Source organism: Mustelus asterias, chromosome 25, assembly GCF_964213995.1.
Source record: "Mustelus asterias chromosome 25, sMusAst1.hap1.1, whole genome shotgun sequence".
NCBI lineage: Eukaryota > Metazoa > Chordata > Chondrichthyes > Carcharhiniformes > Triakidae > Mustelus > Mustelus asterias.
This window is the reverse complement of record NC_135825.1, coordinates 45,175,502-45,197,459: the sequence shown is the minus strand read 5'-3', so window position 1 is coordinate 45,197,459 and position 21,958 is coordinate 45,175,502. Positions and strand designations below refer to the sequence as shown.

The 21,958-nt window shown below is 46.2% G+C and overlaps 2 protein-coding genes across 3 annotated transcripts in view; one reads left to right on the top strand and one right to left on the bottom strand.

Moving 5' to 3' along the window:
- LOC144511943 (sodium-coupled monocarboxylate transporter 1-like) overlaps nucleotides 1-21,958 on the bottom strand; it is a 673,058-nt gene that overhangs the window by 233,349 nt on the left and 417,751 nt on the right. The gene's annotated exons all lie outside the window — the stretch shown is intronic.
- LOC144511941 (methyltransferase-like protein 27) lies at nucleotides 8,664-20,106 on the top strand. 2 transcript variants are annotated; one of them, XM_078242425.1, is made up of 5 exons: nucleotides 8,664-8,779; nucleotides 16,547-16,675; nucleotides 18,719-18,857; nucleotides 19,323-19,415; nucleotides 19,794-20,106. In XM_078242425.1, the coding sequence occupies exons 1-5, from the start codon at nucleotides 8,681-8,683 to the stop codon at nucleotides 19,994-19,996; spliced, it is 663 nt and encodes a 220-aa protein (XP_078098551.1). In that variant the 5' UTR covers nucleotides 8,664-8,680; the 3' UTR covers nucleotides 19,997-20,106. The 2 variants fall into 2 exon arrangements, with proteins under 2 accessions (XP_078098551.1, XP_078098552.1); XM_078242426.1 differs by lacking the exon at nucleotides 8,664-8,779 and adding an exon at nucleotides 13,110-13,157.

Below are 21,958 nucleotides of genomic sequence, written 5' to 3'. Positions count from 1 at the left end.
AGGAGGGGGAGGGAGGAGGGGGAGGAGGAGGAGGAGGAGGAGGAGGAGGGGGAGGAGGAGGGGGAGCGGGAGGGGGAGGAGGAGGGGGAGGAGGGGGAGGAGGGGGAGGAGGAGGGGGAGGAGGGGGGGAGCGGGAGGGGGCGAGGTGGACGTCCCGCCATATGAAGGAGGAAAGAGGGTGGGCGGCGATGGTAGGTGTCCGGCAGGGAAGGGCAGTGAGGGACGCTTTGATTGCAGCCGCTTCACCGAGCTGGTGCTGTGCAGTGAGGGGGCTGCAACCAACACACACCCACCACACCCCAGGAGCCCTCAAACCACCACATCACCCTTCCCCAGCCTCTGTCATCCCACCACCCTATCCCCCAGAAACATCCGAACCTGTTATTTATGTTAAGAGCAGAATAAACTGTTAATTGCACATCATACTGTGACTAATGTGTCTCTGATTCTCTTCCCCCCCGCAACAGCTCAGTGTTCCTGACTCCCAAACATAGAGGTACTGTGTGTTGAGCCTTGAGACTCAGCCACATGTTTCAGAGTGCCCGCCCTACCTTCCCCAACACCCACCAGCCCCTTGGTGCAAGTTCCGCCCCCCTCTCTTGCCCAAATAACATATGTCCCCAACCCTTACAGCTCCGTGGGCCAGGGTGGCAGCGTGCATTCGGATACAGGTAGGAGTCAGACTTGAGTGGCAGCAGGGGCAGGATCCCAGTGAACACAACAGCGAGCCTGGGCTGGCAATGGTTGCGAATCTTGTTTGAAGGCTGGAGGATGATGAGGACTCGCTGTTGTGCTCACTGGGATCCTGCCCCTGCTGCCACTCAAGTCTGACTCCTACCTGTATCCGAATGCACACTGCCACCCTGGCCCACGGAGCTGTAAGAGTTGGGGACATATGTTATTTGGGCAAGAGACGGGGGGGAACTTGCACCAAGGGGCTGGTGGGTGTTGGGGAAGGTAGGGCGGGCACTCTGAAACATGTGGCTGAGTCTCAAGGCTCAACACACAGTACCTCTATATTTGGGAGTCAGGAACACTGAGCTGTTGCGGGGGGGAAGAGAATCAGAGACACATTAGTCACAGTATGATGTGCAATTAACAGTTTATTCTGCTCTTAACATAAATAATTGCCAAACCCTGACTAATGCTGACCTTCACCCGTGCCCTCTAGTGAACTGCAACTTTCTAACTTTGTGCAGTCTACTGCTTCTTCTAGGTGCTACCCCAGGGTGCACATCGGAGGTGGAGTGTCCAGCTGTGATGCACGCCCCATTGCCTGTGATGCCCTTGGCGGACATCCACTGGGTGGCCAGGACCTGGAAGGCCCCGGCTGACTTGTGGATGGCACTGTTTCGGTGCCATCTTGTTCATCTCACTGGCCCGGAGATGCCCTGGTGTGAGGAAGGGAGGAATCGGAAGGCCTCGGGACGTCCAGGATCTCCTGGGTGGAAGATCCTGGCACGGGCTCAAGCCCTTCCCCCTCCCTTAGGGTGCACAGAGGCCCCGGGGACACTCCATGGGATGCCAGGGTAGCTGGACTGAGCTCCAGAAGCTTCGGCGTCACCTGACTCTGCCAGTCCTGGAGGCTTAGATGCGTCTGCCCCATGATCTGTGATCCCTCAGCCCTGGCCCTCTGAGACTTGGCTAAGCTCTGGAGCCCCTCCGCTACAGCATTCTGTGAGCGAGCCAGGCTCTGGAGCCCCTCAGCAGTAGCCCCCTGAGCCTGGGCTAAGTTGTCGAGGCTCACAGCCACGGTCTGCTGTGTCTCCAGAATGCCAGCGAGAGTCCCAGCCATGGCCAGCAGTGTCTCCCTCATGTCCCCGACACCCATGGCTATCGAACACTGTGCCTCCTGGATGCTGGAAACACACTCGCCCGTGGCCCGTAGTGTCTCCAGGATGGCCTGGACCCTGTCACCCATGAGGACAGACCCCTGAGCCAGACTTTCCACTGCGGTCGCCGTCCATGCAGTGTTGGCCTGGGTCTCACGCTGTGTCGGCACCACCTCCTGCAACAGCGCTCTGTTTGACTCCCCTAAACAGCCTTGCAGTCGCAGCGTGGTCGCTGACAGCCCTTCCACAACCCCTGGGTTTCCTGATGCATCTCCACCAGTCTTGGGAGGAACAAACCCTGAGGCCCAGCAGCTGGCTTGGGGACAGCTGAATCCTGGCCTCCGGCAGACCCTCCGTGTGCCCGAGCCCTCGGATGTTCCCGCCTCCACCCGATGTGCATCAGTGTCTGTGATGTGCTCACCAGATCGTAACCCAGAAGCCTCAACATTAAAGGTCCCCACCGTGGTGATCGTCTCTGTGTTGGTGGGTTGTGTGGTAAATGCCGGTGCCGCTTCAGTGGTGCTGCCCTCGGAGGATTCCTCAGTGCCTCCCTCCGAGGTGTCGTCCAGGGGGTCGTGGGCAGTTTGCTCCAGACCAGCGGGGGCAGCGGCAACACCCGAAGGGCCGGGTTCCTCTGGGTCCAGATGTTCGAACAAGACTTCTTTCCCGCACATGGGTTTTAAAAAATTCACCACACATGGCATTTTAAACAATTCGTCCACTTTCTGTGCATTACATATATTTTCAGCATCATTTAAACAAATTTGCAAAATGATTAACCTACCCAAAGAATGTCTGCTGCCTCGACTCACTGCAGCTACAGCAGAGAAAAAATGTGCAGATAAACATATTCACCGATCGTTGGAGCGAGTAAGCGAAGTCGGGAGAAGCTGCAGCAAACGCTTCAATTCAGACAGCTTTAAAAAGCAGAACCGCACCTTTAAATTTGGCGTGTTTTCAGTGCGTAGGTCTGTGCACGGGACTTCCGCATTGCCAAGAAAAATCATAACATTCTCTGGAGATTAGTGGCAGGTAAGAAGATTGGACAGAACAGCACAGAATGACAAGAATGAAGAAAGTTGAGGATGTGAGAAAGCTAGCAGAACTGTAAAAACAGATAGAGCTTCTATGGGTATTTAAAAAGGAGAAGAGTAACTAAAGTGAGTATTTCTCCTTGAGAGAGTGAGAATGGGGAATTAATAATGGGAAAGATGGAAGTAGTGGCTTAATAGAACAGTTACTTTGTAACTGTGTTCACTGTAGAGAATATAAATAACATCCCAGGAATAATTATGCAACAAGAGATGAAAGGGAGGGAACAACTTAAAAACATTGACAAATCACCAGGGAGAGTATTGAGAAAACTATTGTGGACGGAGAAAGAATGGCGACAACAATGATTTAACAACAATATTGGCAATAGTGGCTTTAAAATGGCTATTCTGTTTGAGAGCTAAGCATGCTGGGATTTTTGGTAAATTTATCGATTAAAACCAGATGCAGGTCGTAAAGAGGCTCTGGTCTGGGAGCTGTGATCTGAAGATTCCTGTGTTAGTCAGATCAGGGAAGTTGTTGACATTAACTGAGGCAGTTTGGCTCTGATTTTTATGGCTGCTATGTATGGAGCATGCAGTTTGAACTCAGTGTAATGGCTTCGTTCAAAAGTAGTTTCACTGGGTGTTCAAGACATGTGATCGGTTTCTGGTTACACAATTGGCTGGATGATAGAGAATCTTCCAGAAGCAAGTGGAGAATTGTGGATAAAAGACATGCGAGTTCTTTGTTTGGCAGCGATAACGCAAAGAGAACAATCATCGCAATAAAGCTTGTACCCTGAAGAATGCTTCAGAGAGAAGGAGGTAGATTCTACATCGAGGATATTTCTGGGCCAAGGCTTTCCTAAACCCGGTCGTATCTATTTTCAGTTAAATAGTTAAAGTTGCTGTTCAGTTAGTGTTAAAGTGCAGTTGAAGAGTTAAAGTTTAGTTGCGAGTTGATGTTCAGTTTAAGTTCAGTAAAGAGTTAATGAGTTGCAACTGTTTATGTTTGAGATGATACTAGACATGTTCAATAAAAATATAATTGAATTACTGTCTTTGTTTATCTCATTAAACTGGAATGTTTGGAAAGTGTTTAAATTAAAGCTGTAGAACACTAATAGAATTAAAAGCTGCCAAATCCAAGTTGGCACTTGCTCTTGAGCCAATCTTGGCCAATAACGAGCAGTCACCAATTTCCTTAGGGCAGGTGATTCAAATCTTGGCAAACACTTTGGTTGGTGTGACGTGCTTATGTTTTCTATGAAATTGATGGGTTGAGACTTGCTCCTCGTCTCTTTGTGCACATCATCATCATTTTCTTGTTTGTCTGTCACTTTGTGTGTATGTTTCTGACAGGACACCGGATGGTGCCTGAAGGTACCCATTGTATATGGTCTGTTTAGATCAGTGCACAACTCTTTGTAGCTGCATCAGCCTTTGCCCCAGTGCAGTTCACTGCCAATGGTCCTTTCTGTTGCATAGCTTTGAGAATTGATAAAAGACTGGGCATTTCCTTGATGCATGCAGTAGTCCACACCTTCCATGTGTCTTGCTGAGTTTGGGTGTTCTAATGAGTGCATCAACAATTAGGGTTATACAAAGGAATTTTAAGCTTGTCGGTCAGTGAGGGTCACTTTGCCCATCCTTGAGCAGCTCTTCAATTCTGTACATTTTGGCTGGAGTGGACTGGGAAAGGAGTTTAGCAGGAAAGACAGTTGATCAGCAACAGCAGATATTTATGAAAATAGTTCATGACTCACAACACAGATATATCCCTGTGAGGAAGAAGCATAGTAAGAAGTCTCACAACACCAGGTTAAAGTCCAACAGGTTTATTTGGTAGCAAATACCATAAGCTTTCGGAGCAATGCTCCATCGTCAGATGGAGTGGTCTCTGTTCTCAAACAGGGCACAGACACAGAAATCAAATTACAGAATACTGATTAGAATGCAAATCTCTACAGCCAGCCAGGTCTTAAATGTACAGACAATGTGGGTGGAGGGAGCATTCAACACAGGTTAAAGAGATGTGTATTGTCTCCAGACAGTACAGCTTGTGAAATTGTGCAAGTCCAGGAGGCAAGCTGTGGGGGTTACTGATAATGTGACATAAATCCAACATCCCAGTTTAGACCGTCCTCATGTGTGCGGAACTTGGCTATCAGTTTCTGCTCAGTGACTCTGCGCTGTCGTGTGTCGTGAAGGCCGCCTTGGAGAACACTTACCTGAAGATCCAAGGCTGAATGCCCGTGACTGCTGAAGTGCTCCCCCACAGGAAGAGTACAGTCTTGCCTGGTGATTGTCGAGCGGAGTTCATTCATCCGTTGTCGTAGCGTCTGCATGGTTTCCCCAATGTACCAGGAGGAAGGAGATAAATCAAGCATGGTTAAACAAGGAAGTTAAGGACAGTATTAAACTGAAAGAAAAAGCATGGGGTGGAATTTTCCAGCCATTCACGCCAGCGGGGTTCTTTGGTCCTGGTGCAGTGAACGGAGACTTGGCTGAGCGCCAAATTCTCCGTTCCCGCTTGCAGTGGCAGTGTGGCATGAACAGTGGGTAAGATCGTGCCCAACTGTGGCAAAGATTAATGGTAACACAGAAGATTGCGAAAGTTTTAAAAACCAACAAAAGACAACAAAAATCAATAAAAAGGGAGAAGATAAGCTGAGGGGAAACTAGCAAGTGATATAAAAACAAACAGTAAGCTTCTTTAAATATATAAAAAGGAAGAGAGAGGCCAAAGTGAACATCGGCTCTTTAGAGAATGGGACTGGAGAAATAATAATGGAGGACAGGAAATACTTTGCGTCAGTCTTCACGGTGAGAGACACTGATAGCATTCCAAAAATACTAAATAATCAGGAGGCAGGAAGGGGAAGGAAATAATACTAATAATGCCAGGGAACGAATCGGACTAAAGGCTGATAGGTCACTGGGCCTGATGGGCTGCAGCCCAGGATATTAAAGGAAGCAGCGACAGAGATAGTGGATACACTGGCAGGAATCTTCCAAAAATACTTAGGGCCTGATTCTCCCATCCTGACAAACACGTTTTTTTGGTGCGTCGGGATGGGAGAATCGCGTGTCGGCCGTTTCACGGGATTCGCGCATACGTTCCCGACACATGCGCGTCTCCCACAGCCGGAGAGCAGGCGCAGTTGAGACCACTCTGGAAACCAGTGGGAAGATCAGGTAAGTCATTTAAATCTGTTTTTCATGTGTTTTAAATCTCATTATTGGGCCCAGCATGGAATTCTCTGGGCCCGATAGCATCTCCCACTCCGCCTGAGTACTTCACTCTGGCGGGGTTCAGACAAGCCCCCCACTTGCAGGGAACTAGCAGGAGAACCTGGCGGAGTGAAGGGGGGGGGCAATCAGGGCCTCCCAAGGGGCCGGGTGGCGGGGGGTGGTGCCCCTTGGGCATGGACACCCTGGCAGTACCAGCCTGTGCCCCCTGGCACTGCCCAAGGGGCAAAGTGCTAATGTCCAGGGAGCACCTTGGCATTGCGCACTGGGCAATGGGCAGTGCCAGGGGGGCAAGGCCTCGGGGAGAGGGCCGAGGCAGCAAAGGCGTGGGGCCTATGGGTGGAGCCTGGGGGTCCATGGGGAGTGGGGGTCCCACTGCCACTCTGCAGATTCTATCAGTCAGGGCTCAAGGGAGGCCAGCAATCAGGGCGGGGTGGGGGTGGGGTCTGCCAGTGGGGTCTGCCTCCCATGGGGGGTTGGTCTGCTGGGGGGGTCGGCGGGGGGGTGGGGGGTGTCTGCCGGGGGTTGGATGGGAGGTTCATCACTGCTGAAGGTGGAGGCTGGAGATCGGGGTGCTCCAGGATAGGAAGGGGGTGTCGGATATGGCCAGGGAATGCTTGTGGGGGCCATGATCGGGCCATGGTGGGGGGTTTGGAGGGGCAGCACTGGCCGAGTCCCGGGCTGGTCAGCAAACTGCAGGCTGACAGTTCAGGGCCACTGTGCATGCACAGAGTTCCAGAACTATCAGACTCTGGCGCCAATATGCCTCGCCACCCCAAGTTTTTAATGATATTCATGAGTGCAAAATGTGGGAGATTCAAGTCTGAACTCCCACTGAAACACAATCATGATTTACACCAGTTTTCCCACAAATTCAACACTTTGGGGATCTTAAATTCAGGAAAAGTGCCAGATGATTGGAAAAATGCCAGCATGACACTCTTATTCAAAAAGGGAGACATAAAAAACAGGTAACTATAGGCCAGTTATATTAAACTCTGTCATTGGGAAAATGTTAGAGTCCATTATAAAGCAAATAATAGCAGGGCATTTAGAAATACATAATATAATCAAATAGAGTCAACATGGCTTCATGAGGGGATATCATGCCTGAAACATTTATTAAGCATTCTTTGAGATGTAATGAGCAGGAGAGATAAAGGGGAACCAGTAGATGTAATAAATTTGGATTTCCAAAAAGCACTCATAAAGTACTGCACAACAGGTTGTTTAATAAGGTAAGAGCCCATGGTATTTGGGGGAGCATAATAACATAAAGGATTGGCTAACTGTTAGAAGCCAGAGATTTGGGAAATGAGGGGCAGTTTTAGGATGGCATCCCTTCACCCTGGTCTTGTCAGCGAAGCTCACCCACCCTGGTCTTTCTGGCAGAGCTCAGCCACCCTGGTATTACCAGCAGAGTTCACTCTGGTCTTGGTGGAGCTCACTCTGGTCTTGGTGGAGCTCACTCTGGTCTTGGTGGATCTCACTCTGGTCTTGGTGGAGCTCACTCTGGTCTTGGTGGAGCTCACTCTGGTCTTGGTGGAGCTCACTCTGGTCTTGGTGGATCTCACTCTGGTCTTGGTGGATCTCACTCTGGTCTTGGTGGAGCTCACTCTGGTCTTGGTGGAGTTCACTCTGGTCTTGGTGGAGCTCACTCTGGTCTTGGTGGAGGCCAGTCTGGTCATGTCTCAGATTTGGTATTCGACATCCCTCAGTGGCCCTCAATGTCCCTTCACTCACCCTTGACCCTGGAGGGCATTGGGCCAGAGAACAGACAACAGAAATGCGAAACGTCCGACACAAATCACCCCAGAGAATAAACGATGTTGAAACAAACCTTTGTTAGATCTCCCGTTAAGAAGCAACTATTTTGTCCAATTTCCGATAATCCTATGCTGATAACCAACAATACTGAACAAAAATGTTTCATTTAATGCTATTTGCTTTTCCTCTCAAGTTGCCAACAAATTCTCTGGAGATTATTCTTTAAGTTTTCTGGACTCTGAGGTAATCCTGGAAGATTGACAATTCTATGATCCAAATTCCCATTTGGTTGATAAATAATGTTGTCTTTGACAGCAGAGATTTATTTTCCTGCTGGGTACATACTGCCATTTGGTTTTCAAACTAAGTGGTTACTCATTACTCGATTTAGCTGCTGATGGCATAATTGGACCATCGGTGCGGTGAGATCTCAATAAAGGATCAGTCACAATGCCATCCTAGAGTGTGAGCCTTCATTTCTTCAGTGAGATGCTGAATGTACGGACGGTGAGTTTGCACTGAGTGTGTGAGCAGCAGGTGAGAACCGTACTGCCTCAGCATTGCCTTTGTGCAGTTAAGTTAAATCATTATAGTCACATCTGAAGGTAATGTTCTGATTCCAAGTGTATTCTCACACAACACAGAAACAAACTGTGCACATTTTGTACAGGCTGGACGCCCTCGTCATATTTTAATTCCTCACATTTGGAATGAAAGGAGTTTTGATGAAATATTTGATTCTAACCTTCATTTTACTGTCTCTTTGTTCCACAGGCGGAACGTTCTGGAACTGATATGGCTGCTGCCATCAAGAACCTAAAGACTTTATACTGCAATTTGGAAACAGATGAACAAGTGAAATTTTATGACTCTTGGGCACAGGACTATGAACAGGTAAAACATTCACATCTCATTTTACCATCTACTGAACTGGGGACCTCTGGGGAAAGAACCATTCCTCACACTTGTTGTGGCCTTGTTACCATGGGTTTCCCTGGTGTCTCCACACATCCGTTATTACTGTATTTATTATTTTACATCAAATGACAAGTAGAAGAAATGTTTTTGCTGTCGCTGTGGAGTCATCACCAAGAGCAGGAGGAATTCTTTCTCCATCATATCGTATTTGTTTTTCATTCCTGGGATGTGGGTGTCACTGGCTGACCAGCATTTATTGCCCAACCCTCGTTGCCTCTTGAGAAGATGGTGATGAGCTGCCTTCTTGAGCCGCTGCAGTCCATGTGGTGTAGGTATACCCACAGTGCTGTTAGAGAGGGAGTTCCAGGAAAATGGAGAGTATTCCAAACACACCTTTTGATCTGATTTATTATTGTCACATGTATTGGTATCCAGTGAAAAGTATTGTTTCTTGCGCACTATACAGAAAAAGCATACTGTACATAGAGAAGGAAAGGAGAGAGTGCAGAATGTAATGTTACAGTCATAGCGAGGGTGTAGAGAAAGATCAAGTTAATGCGAGGTAGGTCCATCCAAAAGTCTGATGGCAGTAGGGAAGAAGACGTTCTTGAGTCGGTTGGCATGTGTCCTCAGACTTTTGTATCTTTTTCTTAATGGAAGAAGATGGAAGAGAGTATGTCCGGGGCGTGAGGTCCTTAATTATGCTCGCCTGCTTTTCCGAGGCTGCAGGAAGTGTAGACAGAGTCAATGGATGGGAGACTGGTTTGAGTGATGGACTGGGCTTCGTTCATGACCCTCTGTAGTTCCTTGTGGTCTTGGGCAGAGCAGGAGACAGACCAAGCTGTGATACAAGCAGAAAGAATGCTTTCTATGATGCATCTGTAAAAGTTGGTGAGAGTCGTAGTGGACATACCAAATTTCATTAAACTTCTGAGAAGGGAGACTTGTGTCTTATAGATGGTGGACAGGCTTTAGGGAGTCAGGAGAAGAATTACTTGCTGCAGCCTCTGACCTGCTCTTATCGCCACTGTAGAGTTTTGAAAGAGGTAGCTATAGAGATGCATTGGTGATAAGCTTCCAAAATTCTACAGATTCTGGAATTGTCCTGCCGATTGGAAGGGAGCAAATCTCATCCCACTATTTAAGAAGGGAGTGAGAGAGAAAACAGGGAATTACGGACCTGATAGCCTTACATCAGTAATTGGACAAATGCTGGAATCTATTATAGAGGATGTAATAAAATAACATTTGGACATTTATGATCTGTCTGGGTATAGTCAGCATGGATTTACAAATGGGAAATCAAAGCCGGAAATTTCCTGTCCCGCTCACCGCGGGAATCATAGTGGGTGGGACAGAAAATTCAGCAGACCATTTAAAGGTCCGTTGACTTTGGGGAGAATTTCCTTGGAGTGCCCACAGCCGGATAATCCAGCCCCAGGTTTGATGAGCCTGTTGGAGTTTTTTTGAAGATATTACTAACAGAATTGATAAACAGGAAGCGGTGGATGCATTATACCTGGAATTTCAGTAGGCTTTTGATAAAGTCTCCAACAGGAAGTTGATTAGCAAAATAAAAGCTCATGGGATATAAGGCAATATATTGACATGAATTGAGAATTAGCATGGGAGAAGAATTGGCGAACAGGCAGAAAGCAGAGAGTAGGAATAAACAGGTCAGCACGGTAGCACAGTGGTTAGCACTGCTGCTTCACAGCTCCAGGGTCCCGGGTTCGATTCCCGGCTCGGGTCACTGTCTGTGTGGAGTTTGCACATTCTCCTCGTGTCTGCGTGGGTTTCCTCCGGGTGCTCCGGTTTCCTCCCACAGTCCAAAGATGTGCGGGTTAGGTTGATTGGCCAGGTTAAAAATTGTCCCTTAGAGTCCTGGGATGTGTAGGTTAGAGGGATTAGCGGGTAAAATGTGTAGGGGTAGGGCCTGGGTGGGATTGTGGTCGGTGCAGACTCGATGGGCCGAATGGCCTCCTTCTGCACTGTAGGGTTTCTATGTTTCTATGTTTCTATGTTTCTCACATTGCAGGCTGTGGCTAGTGGGGGACGGCAAGGATCAGTGCTTGTGTCCCAGCTGTCACAATATATATCAATGGTTTGAATGTGGGGACCAAATGTACTCTTTCCAAGGTCACGGATGATACAAATTTAGGCGGGAATGTTTGTTGTGTGCAAAATGTAACGAGGCTACAGGAGGATTCGAACAGACTCAGTGACTCGGCAAGAACATGGCAGATGGAATGTAACGTGGAAAAATGTGAGTGATCCACTTTGGTCAGAGTAACTCATCGCCTGTGTAGAGTATTACTTAAACGGTAAGGGATTAGAAAGTGTAGCTGTACAAAGGGACCTGGGTATCCTTGTCAATAAGTCATTGAAGGCTAGCATGCAGAAAGCTGTTAGGAAGGCTAATGGAATGTTAGTGGGACTGTCTTGTGAAGAGAGATTGGGTAAACTGGGCTTGTATTCTCCAGAGTTTCAAAGAATGAGAGGTGGTCTCATTGAAAGCTGCAAAATACTTAAAGGAATAGACAGGGTAGATGCAGCAAAGATGTTTCCCTTGGCTGGGGAATCTAGAACCGGAGGATACAATTTCAAAATAAATGAGAATCCACTCAGGACTGAGATTAGTGGAATTTCTTTACTCAGAGGGCTATGGAAGCTCAGACATTGAGTATGTTTAAAGTGGAGGTTGACAGATTTCTAAATACCAATGAGACAGAGGGATATGGGGATATTGTGGCAAAAAGGACAAAGGAAGTGGATGATCACCCACGATTATATTGAATGGTAGAGCAGGCTCGATAGGCTGAATGGCCTAGTCCTGTTTCAAGATTTCTATATGGCTGCTCCAGTTCACATCCTGGTCAATGATAGGCTCCAGGATGTTGATGGTAGGGGATTCAGCGATGGTAATGACATTGAATGTCAGGGAGATGGTTGAATTCTCTCTTTTTGAAGATGGACATTGCCTGGCATTTGTGTGGCTTGAATGTTACCATCTACTGTCATCTCCTGCTCTTTATTCATCACCAGCATGTCAATATGTAAAAAAATAGCAAGGGCCCCAAACTGATCCATTGGGACCAGTGCTCATGATACTTCAAAATTCATATTCATGATAACCTCAGCTCCTCTCTTTAAGCCAGTTCCCATCTTTTGCAACACAGTCTGACCCCTAGCCTCAGTCATTACTGTTCCCAGTACAGTAATAGACAGCTATAGGAGTCCATACAGGCAGAGAGAGTATGGCTGGATAGCAAACAGGGTAATAAGGCCCATTAATCATATGAACAGTCAGAGAGAAGAGAGGACAGGCAGGAGATAAAACCAGAAAGCTGGAATTAGAATCAGCATGATAGAGGAAGGAGGTCAGGAGGTGCGAGCAGAGTTGCAGCAAAGGTACAATTAACCTAAATTTTTGGCCTAGTGCCAGGATTGGTAACTCCACCTGTATCAGCACATTGTCTGTCTGTTGATTCAGTGGGTGAGATCACGTGTGTTATAACAACAGATGCTGCTGGGTGCCAAGCTCTCCCAGTCTAACACAACAAACATTTGAAATAGGAGCAGGAGTAGGCCATTCGGCCCCTCGGGTCTGGTCTGCCAATCAATAAAATCATGGTTGATCTGATTGTAACCTCATTCCCACACACCTTGTAGGGGTTTTTACAGTGGCTATGTATTGAGCTCAACTTCAGCTAATACAAAGACTCGCGACCACAATATCCTGGTGAAAGACGTTCTTTATTGACCAATGCATGGTGGGAGGGAAAGGTTTGGGCAGTCCAACACTTCTCTGAAGTTACATCACAGTGGCAATACAATTATACATCTTCCAAAAGACATTTTACCCGACCTCTGGCTCATCATGAGCCATTCGCCATTAGTTTAGGTCATATACCTTAACCAATTACAGATATTCTCTGACAGCATGGGAACAATAAGTTCTAGAGGTTTCTGCCTGATTTTCCCATGGCCACCTGTTGCCAGTTCCAGACACTCTTATCTAGTTGAAGACTTTGGACAGAACAGAACAGAACTTTGCTATTGATTGAGCTGTCTGGAACCACTAGCTTGTCCTTGCTTAATAAATGTCTCTTTCACTGAGCTGTCTGGTATCCATGCTTATAAGTGCTATGCTTCTGTGAGTGCATTGTTATAAGGAATGTGGTTCACTTTACTGGCCTATTTCCCATGATGCCTGTGCCATTAGCCAAGATGTATGCCTGTTCAATAAAACACTTTCAAAAATACACGTTTAAATCCTCTAACTGTGGATATATGTGTTTCTATGCAGATAGTACTGCAGTAAAATAAGGCAGTCTGTGATTCTTATCCTCAGGTAATCCACTCTGTTTTATTAGTCTTTGTTAGTGCTTTAATCCCAGGGTTCTAATAGTCTTTATTAGTCTTTATATATTTAAATCTTAGGGTATTTCAAATTCCTCTAACAAATCCCCCCTCTTGGTCCTTGGCTAGTCCAAGATTAAGCCACTAAATGGATGTTTTTAAGTAAATATTCTCAGATCCCAGATGGCTGTTGGCATTCAGGATCCTCTTTCCCCTGCACTAACTGTTATCACTGCTGCGGCATCCTCTGTGTGCCTGACAACTTGTGCATAGCAGCATTTGAGCAGGTACATAATTACTACAAATGCTAAGATCACAATAAAAAAGAACGCAATCCCTTGCATGATTGATGTTGCCAGGGAGCCTAGCCAGCCTGAAGCCCAACCCCTGAGAGTAAAGGGTTAGGCCTGCTTGAGTTTCTCCAACTCTTTTTTAATATGACCAGCTCGATTGGTTATGGATTCTGAATGATCTGTTATATACTGACAACACCCTGATCCATTTATGGCACATGTTCCACCACTGCTGGCTGCCAAGATAATGTCCAATGCTATTTGATGCTGAAGTATCATGGTATGCATGGCAACCATCTCATCATGGACTTTAGTAAAAGCACGTCTGCATCATTGGCAACATGTTCCAAAGTTGAGATTCTATTACTGCTTTCTTGTGCCAACCTTTTGATTCCATACCAGGGGAGCACCATACTGTAATAATGTTCTATAGAACATCGATATCTCATCAAAGGAGGAAGGTGAGGAGAATGATAAATGTATAAGGCTACATATCCAAGGTAACATGATCCCTTCCATCCAATAGGGAGCCAAGAATATGCCCTATCCGCACAAATCCAATATGTGCCGTTGAGAGTTGGATAAGTGTTGCCACAATTAGTGATATTACAAGATTGATCATCACTGGGTGGACTCAGGCATAGTCGGCTGGTCTGATTTACAGTGTTGTATTATTCACTTGTCCTAAGTTACTCCCAGGACTTTCCTTATTGCCAATACAATACATTCCTTTTGGCTTTGATGTCATTTGTTTCAGGAGGAAACTAGGAACTGGGTTTGAAAGGTTATAGACAGGTGTATACCCCGTCATATGGCTTAGTCTGTCTGCACAAGATTCACCACTATGAAATTCTTTCCAGTCATCCATACGAGACAATCCTGGTATCCGATGTCCAGGATCCTGGGCCTGTTGGTCCGCCATAATCAATTCAGACCATGACAGGGGCAATGGTTACAAAGGTATTCCTCTCTCAGCATGTATAGGGACATGCGAGCAAACCCAACACCCTGACTGGCTGGAAATTATAGCACATGTGTATGCCATGTGTCAGCAAGTGTTGACATGCAATTCCCAAGGGGAATGTTGAATGACCTCAAGGGCTAGTCCTATCTGAGTTAAAATCAGGAAACTCAATATTAAAAGAATGGAAACACATGTAATCATTTTGACAATTAACTATTTCTTGATAGTCCCTGCAGCTTTCTTTTATATTCCCAGCTGTTGGTCAATGTCAGGTAAGTGATGTTATTTAAGATCCGAGTAGCAACCGTGAGTGAATGTATTGTTATAAGGAATGTGGTTCACATTGCAAGCCTATTTCCCATGGTGCCTTAGACCTTGTGCCATTAGCCAAGATATATCCCTGTTCAATAATACACTTTCAAAAATACATGTTTAAATCCTCTAACTGTGCTTATGTGTGTTTCTATGCAGACAGTAGCTCTGTAAAATATATGCGTAAGGCAGTCTGTGATTCTTATTCTAAATTAGTCCACTCTGTTTTAATAGTCTTTGTTAGTGTTTTATTCCCGGGGTTCTAATAGTCTTTATTAGTATTTCAAATCCCAGGGTATTCCGAATTCCTCTAACATCCCTGATAACCTTTCACCCCTTTGTTAATCAAGAACCTATCTGGCTCTACATTAAAAATATTCAAAGACTCTGCTTCTACTGCCTTAAAGGGTGGGAGCTCCAGAGATTCAGGACCCTCTGGCAGCAAACATTTCTTCTCATCTCTATCCTTAATGGACCATCCATTATCTTTAAACAGTGACCCTTAGTTCTCGATTCTCCAACAAGAGGGAACATCCTCTCCACATCCATCCTGTCAATGCCCCTCAGGATCTTATATGTTTCAATCAAGTTGCCTCTTACTGATCTAAACTCCAGCGGTTACAAGCCGAACCTGTCAAACCTTTCCCCCTAAGACAACCCGTCCGTTCCTGGTATTGGTCTGGTAAACATTTTCTGAACAGCTGCTGATGCATTTCCATCTATCCTTAAGTCAGGAGACCAATTCTGTACACAATACTCCAGATGTGCTCTCACCACTGCCCTACAGAACTGAAGCATAATCTCCCTACTTTGTATTCGTTGAATAAACAAAAGCATTCTATAAGCTTTCTTAATTACTTGCTGCCCTTGCATATTCATTCATTGCGATTCATGCACACCCCTCTGCATCCCAGAGTGCTGAAACCATTTAGATAATAAGCTTATTCTTTATTCTTCTTGCCAAAGTGGACAATTTCACATTTTCCCACATTATTCTTCATTTGCCAAATCTTTGACCACTCACTTAACGCACCTATGTGCCCTTGTAGTCTCTTTATGTTCACTTCACAACCTACTGTCTGACCTATCTTTGTGTCATCAGCAAATTTAGCAACCATACTTTCAGTCCCATCAACCAAGTCATTTATATAAATTGTTCAAAGGTGAGGGCCCAACACTGATCCCCATGGCACACTGTTTGTTACATCTTGCCAGCCACCAGAAAATGGCCCATTTATGCCTACTCTCTACTTCCTGTTAGCCATCCAATCTTAAACCTATGCCAATATATTACCCCCCTGCACCAAGAGCTTTTACTTTCCACAGTAACCTTTGATGTGGCACCTCATCAAATGCCTTCTGGAAATCTAAGTTCAGTGTATCCACCGGTTCCCCTTTATCCGCAGCATGTGATTCCTTCAAAGAACCCCAATCATTTGGTTGATTGATTCCCCTTTCACAAAACCATGTTGACTCTGCCTGATTTCCTTGAACTTATCCAAGTCCCCTGCTATAATGCCCTTCATAATGACTTGCAACATTTTCCCTGTGACAGATGTTAAGACTAACTGCCCTATTCCTTCCTGCTTTCTGTCTCCCTCCCTTTTTGAAGAAAGGAGTTACATTTGCTGTTTTTCAATCTATTAGAACATTCCAACAATCTCAGGAATTTTGGGAAATTCAAACCAATCTTCAACTATCTGACGACTCCAGAATCAGCTCCCTCTCACTCTGTTCTCAAAGATACAGACTGTACAGATCGAAACTCTTCACTACCTAGACTGCATGAATGAAATCTCTTTCTATTCACAGCACATGAGTGTGATAGATTACCAGGCTCCCAGGTTCGGTGTGGGGACTGTGGACTCTGTATATGTGGGAGATCGAGAGAATGCGCTGGTCCTTGATGTGCCTTGTGGAACGGGGCTCGTGGCTGACGGGGTAAGAGATTACACTGTAATGAAATACCATGGAGATATTGGCATAAAGCAGTGCAAACTGCTCTCACCATTCATTGCTCTGTGCAACAGTTGGAAGTTTTTAGAATGCCAGAGGCTGGGATTTTCCAGCCTTACCATAATGGGAGTCATTGCGGGAGATTTGGTGGCCCATCCAAACGCTAACTGACTTTTGGTGGGACTGGATGGTCCCGGGGCCAGTGGATCTGGAAAATCCCAGCTTCTGTTTCTTATTAAAGATCAGTGTTGCTATTGTTGGCGTGGTGGAGGAGAAACAGTCAGGTGTGGAACATCAGTGTGTAACTCTCTGCTGATGGAGTGTGCAGGTGAATGCCCTGACAGGACCCTTTGAAATGATCCTCAGCATCCTCTCTGAGGTGGGATGGAGGTTGGCGGGTGCGGGGGAGGGGGATGGGGCTTACGGTGGCTGTGCTGATCTGCCTGGACCTGCTGCCTGTAAGAGCAAGAAGGTAGAATTAGTTCATGAACATGCTCAATACAACATTACATGTCATTCACTGAGAATATCAGGATGTGATCCACTCATGGAGGGCACATCTGTACTGGTTACTGGGAGAGGCCTATCTCACCTCACCCACAGGGGCGGCACGGTAGCACAGTGGTTAGCACTGCTGCTTCACAGCTCCAGGGTCCCGGGTTCGATTCCCGGCTCGGGTCACTGTCTGTGTGGAGTTTGCACATTCTCCTCGTGTCTGCGTGGGTTTCCTCCGGGTGCTCCGGTTTCCTCCCACAGTCCAAAGATGTGCGGGTTAGGTTGATTGGCCGGGTTAAAAATTGCCCCTTAGAGTCCTGTGATGCGTAGGTTAGTGGGATTAGCGGGTAAATATGTGGGGGTAGGGCCTGGGTGGGATTGTGGTCGGTGCAGACTCGATGGGCCCAATGGCCTCCTTCTGCACTGTAGGGTTTCTATGATTTCTATGATTTCCTCCCCTATCAACTTGACAGCATCCTCCTCAAATTTAGAGAGGTCTCCTCCAGTCTGGGAACTTCCCCCTGTTGTGGGACAGCTTGACCTGCATGAAGACAAGGCAGATGGGATATAATGAGAAGAAAAGGTTGGTAAGCATGCATGCCTGCTGTGTGTGCTGAGCACTCTCCCGTAAGGGGTGAGGATAGAGTTTGGACAGCATGAGAACTGGGATGCTGGTGATTAGGCTTTTAATACTGATATCTCCCCCGCTAATATTTTGTGCACCCACCGAGCTGTGTGACCCTCTGAGTGCATGATGTGAGTGTGTGTTGGAGTGAGCTGAATGTTAATTTACACTGAGGGTGTGGATGAGATCATTCATCCTCTTCTTGATCTCATCGTGAACAGATCTGGTGACCTATCGCAACACTTCAAGAGTGTTCCTCATGAGGTGTGTACAAATGCAACAAGCATTGAAACATCCTGTACTTAAATGTTACAATTTCCATCAGCACTTGCGTGCCCACTGGTCATGGAAGACCCCAGCATCCCAGCGGGCAGCAAGTGCTCCCTCTCTAGGCACACTTGGGCATGGCGGAACCACAGAAGAAGGGCAGATAGGCAGGTTCAATGTCCCCATCATCTGTCCACCGCCTGGACCTGATCACCTTGGGGGATGTCCCTTATAAATGCTGAAATAATAAATTCCCTCTATGGTTTATCCTTGCCCTTAATTTAGATAATTAACACCTTGCAGTGTCGTTTGGAGTTCACGGGGATGGGAAACAAACTGGGCCATTTGCTGTTCATGAGTTTTGAATCCATGTCAACAAGTGACAGAAAGAGAGAATCCAACCAGGTGAAAGATGGGAGAGACGGACGCTTCGTTTCTCTCATCATTCGGCTTTCAATTAGTTGCAATTGGTGCAAGTGTTGAATTGCTGAGTTGCTGATCATATTGTGGGGCAGTGCAGATCCTGGCACTGTGATACGGTTAACCCTTCATGTGGAGCTTGATCAAATCCACAGCAAACAATTTGAATGGATAATCAGAGGCTTGTTGGAATACACCTAACATGAGTCTCTTTTCTATAGCTGCATGAACTGGGATTTAAAAACTTTCATGGAATAGATGGTAGTGACCGAATGTTGAAGATCGCTGAATCCAAAGGCCTGTATCAGAGATTGACAAGTTGGATTTTAACTTCAGATAGACCACTGCCTATAGAACCAGGTAACTAACAGAATCTATCACATCTAATTAGCACCCACAGACCCCAGGGAACAGGCCGCATTATTCTGGGGATCTCCTTTCTGATGTTTAGGTCCTTCGAGAAGCTGGTGTCCAAATATTTCAGAAACCCTCGGAGTTCCTCCACTCTCAGAGTCACAGAATCTTCAATCTGATTGATTGAGATTAAAAGGAACTGGAAATACTTTCTAAAGATTTCCTCTCAGTTTGTGATATGAGTCATGATGTGGAGATGCCGGCGTTGGACTGGATATCTACTCGATATCGAGATATCCACTCCATCTGACGAAGGAGCAGGGCTCCAAAAGCTAATGGCATTTGCTACCAAATAAACCTGTTGGACTTTAAACTGGTCTTGTTAAAACTCTTACTTTGTGATATGAGGCAGGGTAACAGTTTGCCTGCAAAGTCTAACAAACCTCTTTGTTGTTGTTTGAATTGTTGAAGGTTCCTATGATTTAGTGATGATTGTTGGTGGATTGGCTCAGCAACATCTTCCCTGTGATATCCTTCCAGAAATGCTGAGAGTCACCAAAACAGGTGAGCAGAAAGGTCCATTCCTGCCAGACCATTCAGCCCATCAATGCAGCACCCACAGGAAGTACCACCGAAACAAGATGACTGCCACAGGGTAACAACAGGGGGCATGTAAAATTCTAGAAAGGTAACTCTTCAAACAGAAACAGGCAAATGGAAAGTGGAGGGTGAAGGATGTGAGTTTTAGAATCAAATTTTTCATTTCTTTCAAAGGATTCCTTGTGGATTAATTGTGGACAGATTTTCAAACAGGAACCCAAAGTTCAAATATGCTGAGAGTGCGATCCTGAAAGCATGTTTGCAGTTTAACTGTGTTGTTGGGAAATGTTTATCTTACCTGTCCTTGTTTCACATTGACCTGTTAATGTATCTCTCCCGTAGGCGGCTTTATCTGTTTCACACTGAGAGCTGAGGAGAGTGATCACAGAAGCAAACTTCTTGCTTCAGTCCAGGAGTTGGTGAGCAAGGGGCTGTGGGAAAAGGTTGTCGAACGACATGTGGAGAAATGGCAGAAGGAGATACTGAAGACAGGGCTGACAGAAGAGTACGTTGATGGAGTAGCGGCTGTCTACAGGAAGATATAACAACGCTGTCACCAATCCCAGGATAATCTGGGAGCTTCACATTTGAAAATTGTCATTGAATGATTTCAATGTGAAAATAAATGAGTGAAAATTCATCTGGTGCAAATAAAGCAGAGAGCGATTGTTCCTTTCCTTGTCTCTTTGTTCTTCATTTGTGCAGAGTGTGCTGCTGACGTTACATGGTGTGTGCACTGCAAGATATGTGTTCATATATATATTATTCCAAAGTCCATAAGAGCCCAGGGCCTTGAAATCTCTTGTGTTTTTGTCTATTTTTCAGGTGTTGAACGGGTGGATTAGTGTCCAAGATGGCGGGTGGCTGATATGTTCACATATTGCACTGATGGAGCATCAGCCACCACTTTGTTCTAGGCAGGGATCCAGGATCCAGGCAGGAAATGGGCATCTGGTTCATTGTTGATAGAAATTGGGAAATTAAAAGTAGTTTATGGTCCTCTATGTAGCAATGCTGCTGTACGTTGTGATGGGAAACGTGAGCTGAATTAAACCTAAAACCAGTGATCGTCATTGAGAAGTTTAAAATAATGCTTCGTGACCTGTGGAACTGGGAGGGTCAGGGGTCTTCCTCACCAGCCCACCGTAGGGCAGAATTGTTCTCAGGGACACCTCTCAACACCCCCTCTTTGTTCCCAAATTTTGTCCCTCCCAGTCGCCCATCTATCTTCCATCATCACCTTCCCTCGAGGTCACTTCCTGCCTCTCCTGGGTCCTATCTACACTGGTAATGCCACAGCCCACAATAGAAATCCTCTTAGCCAATGAACACCTCGGGAATGCCCTGATTGTTGCAGTTCACCGGCCTTGAACTGACCAGTGTCTGCAGCTCAGCCTCCAGATCGATAACTCAGCTGAAGTTTCTGCAAATGAGCTGAATTCAAGAGGTAAATTGAGAGTGACTGTCTTTGACATCAAGGCAGCATCGGACCGAGTGTGGCATCCATAAGATGTAAAACTGGAGTAAATGAGAATCAAGAGTAATTCTCCACTGGCTGGAGTCATACCCAGTACAAAGGTAACCCCTCAGATACTGCAGCAGTCTGTGTCCATATAAAGGAACACCCGGACAACATTCAGACCAGAGTTGATAAGTGGAAAGTGAAATCTGTGCCAGGCAATAATCATCTCCAATAAAGGAGAATCTAACTATCTCCCCATGACATTCAATGGCATTGCCATTGCTGAATCCCCACTATCACCATCCAGGGGGTTTCCATTGACCAGAAACCGAACTGGACCAGCCATATGAATACTGGACTACAAGAACAGGTCAAAGGTTGGGAACTCTCTGCTGACCTCCTGCCCCCCCCCCGCCCCCGCACCCCCCCCACCACCAAAGCCTGTGCACTATCTACAAGTCGGAGTGTGATAGAATAGTCTCCACTTGCCTGGATGAGTGCAGCTCCAACACACTCAAGAGGTTCAACACTATCCAGGGCAAAGCAGCCCACTTCATTGGCACCTCACCCACCATCACCTTCTGCTTTTCACCTCATTATGTCTGCATGTCTCAAAGCTCCCTTTCACTTGTCGTGCTTGATGGTAATCTTCTCAGAAGATCAAAGGGTGTCTCAGCATCAAGATCTTTGATTATCTCTCCCTGTGAAGTCCCAGTGTCTCAGGAGGCTGTTGACTATCAAATTCAGTTCTCTTAAAAAATTCAGAAGCAAGGATAAATATCTCCAAGAGAAAGCTGTCACCCTATTCATCTAATCCACACTTTCCTTTCACTAACATACCTCAACATCAAATTGATATATTCCATCAAACTACACCCAAGATCAGTTATTACAAGGGGGCATAACTATAGGGTTCATGGTGGGAGATATAGGAAGGATATCAGAGGTAGGTTCTTTACGCAGAGGGTGGTTGGGGTGTGGAATGGACTGCCTGCAGTGATAGTGGAGTCAGACACTTTAGGAACATTTAAGCGGTTATTGGATA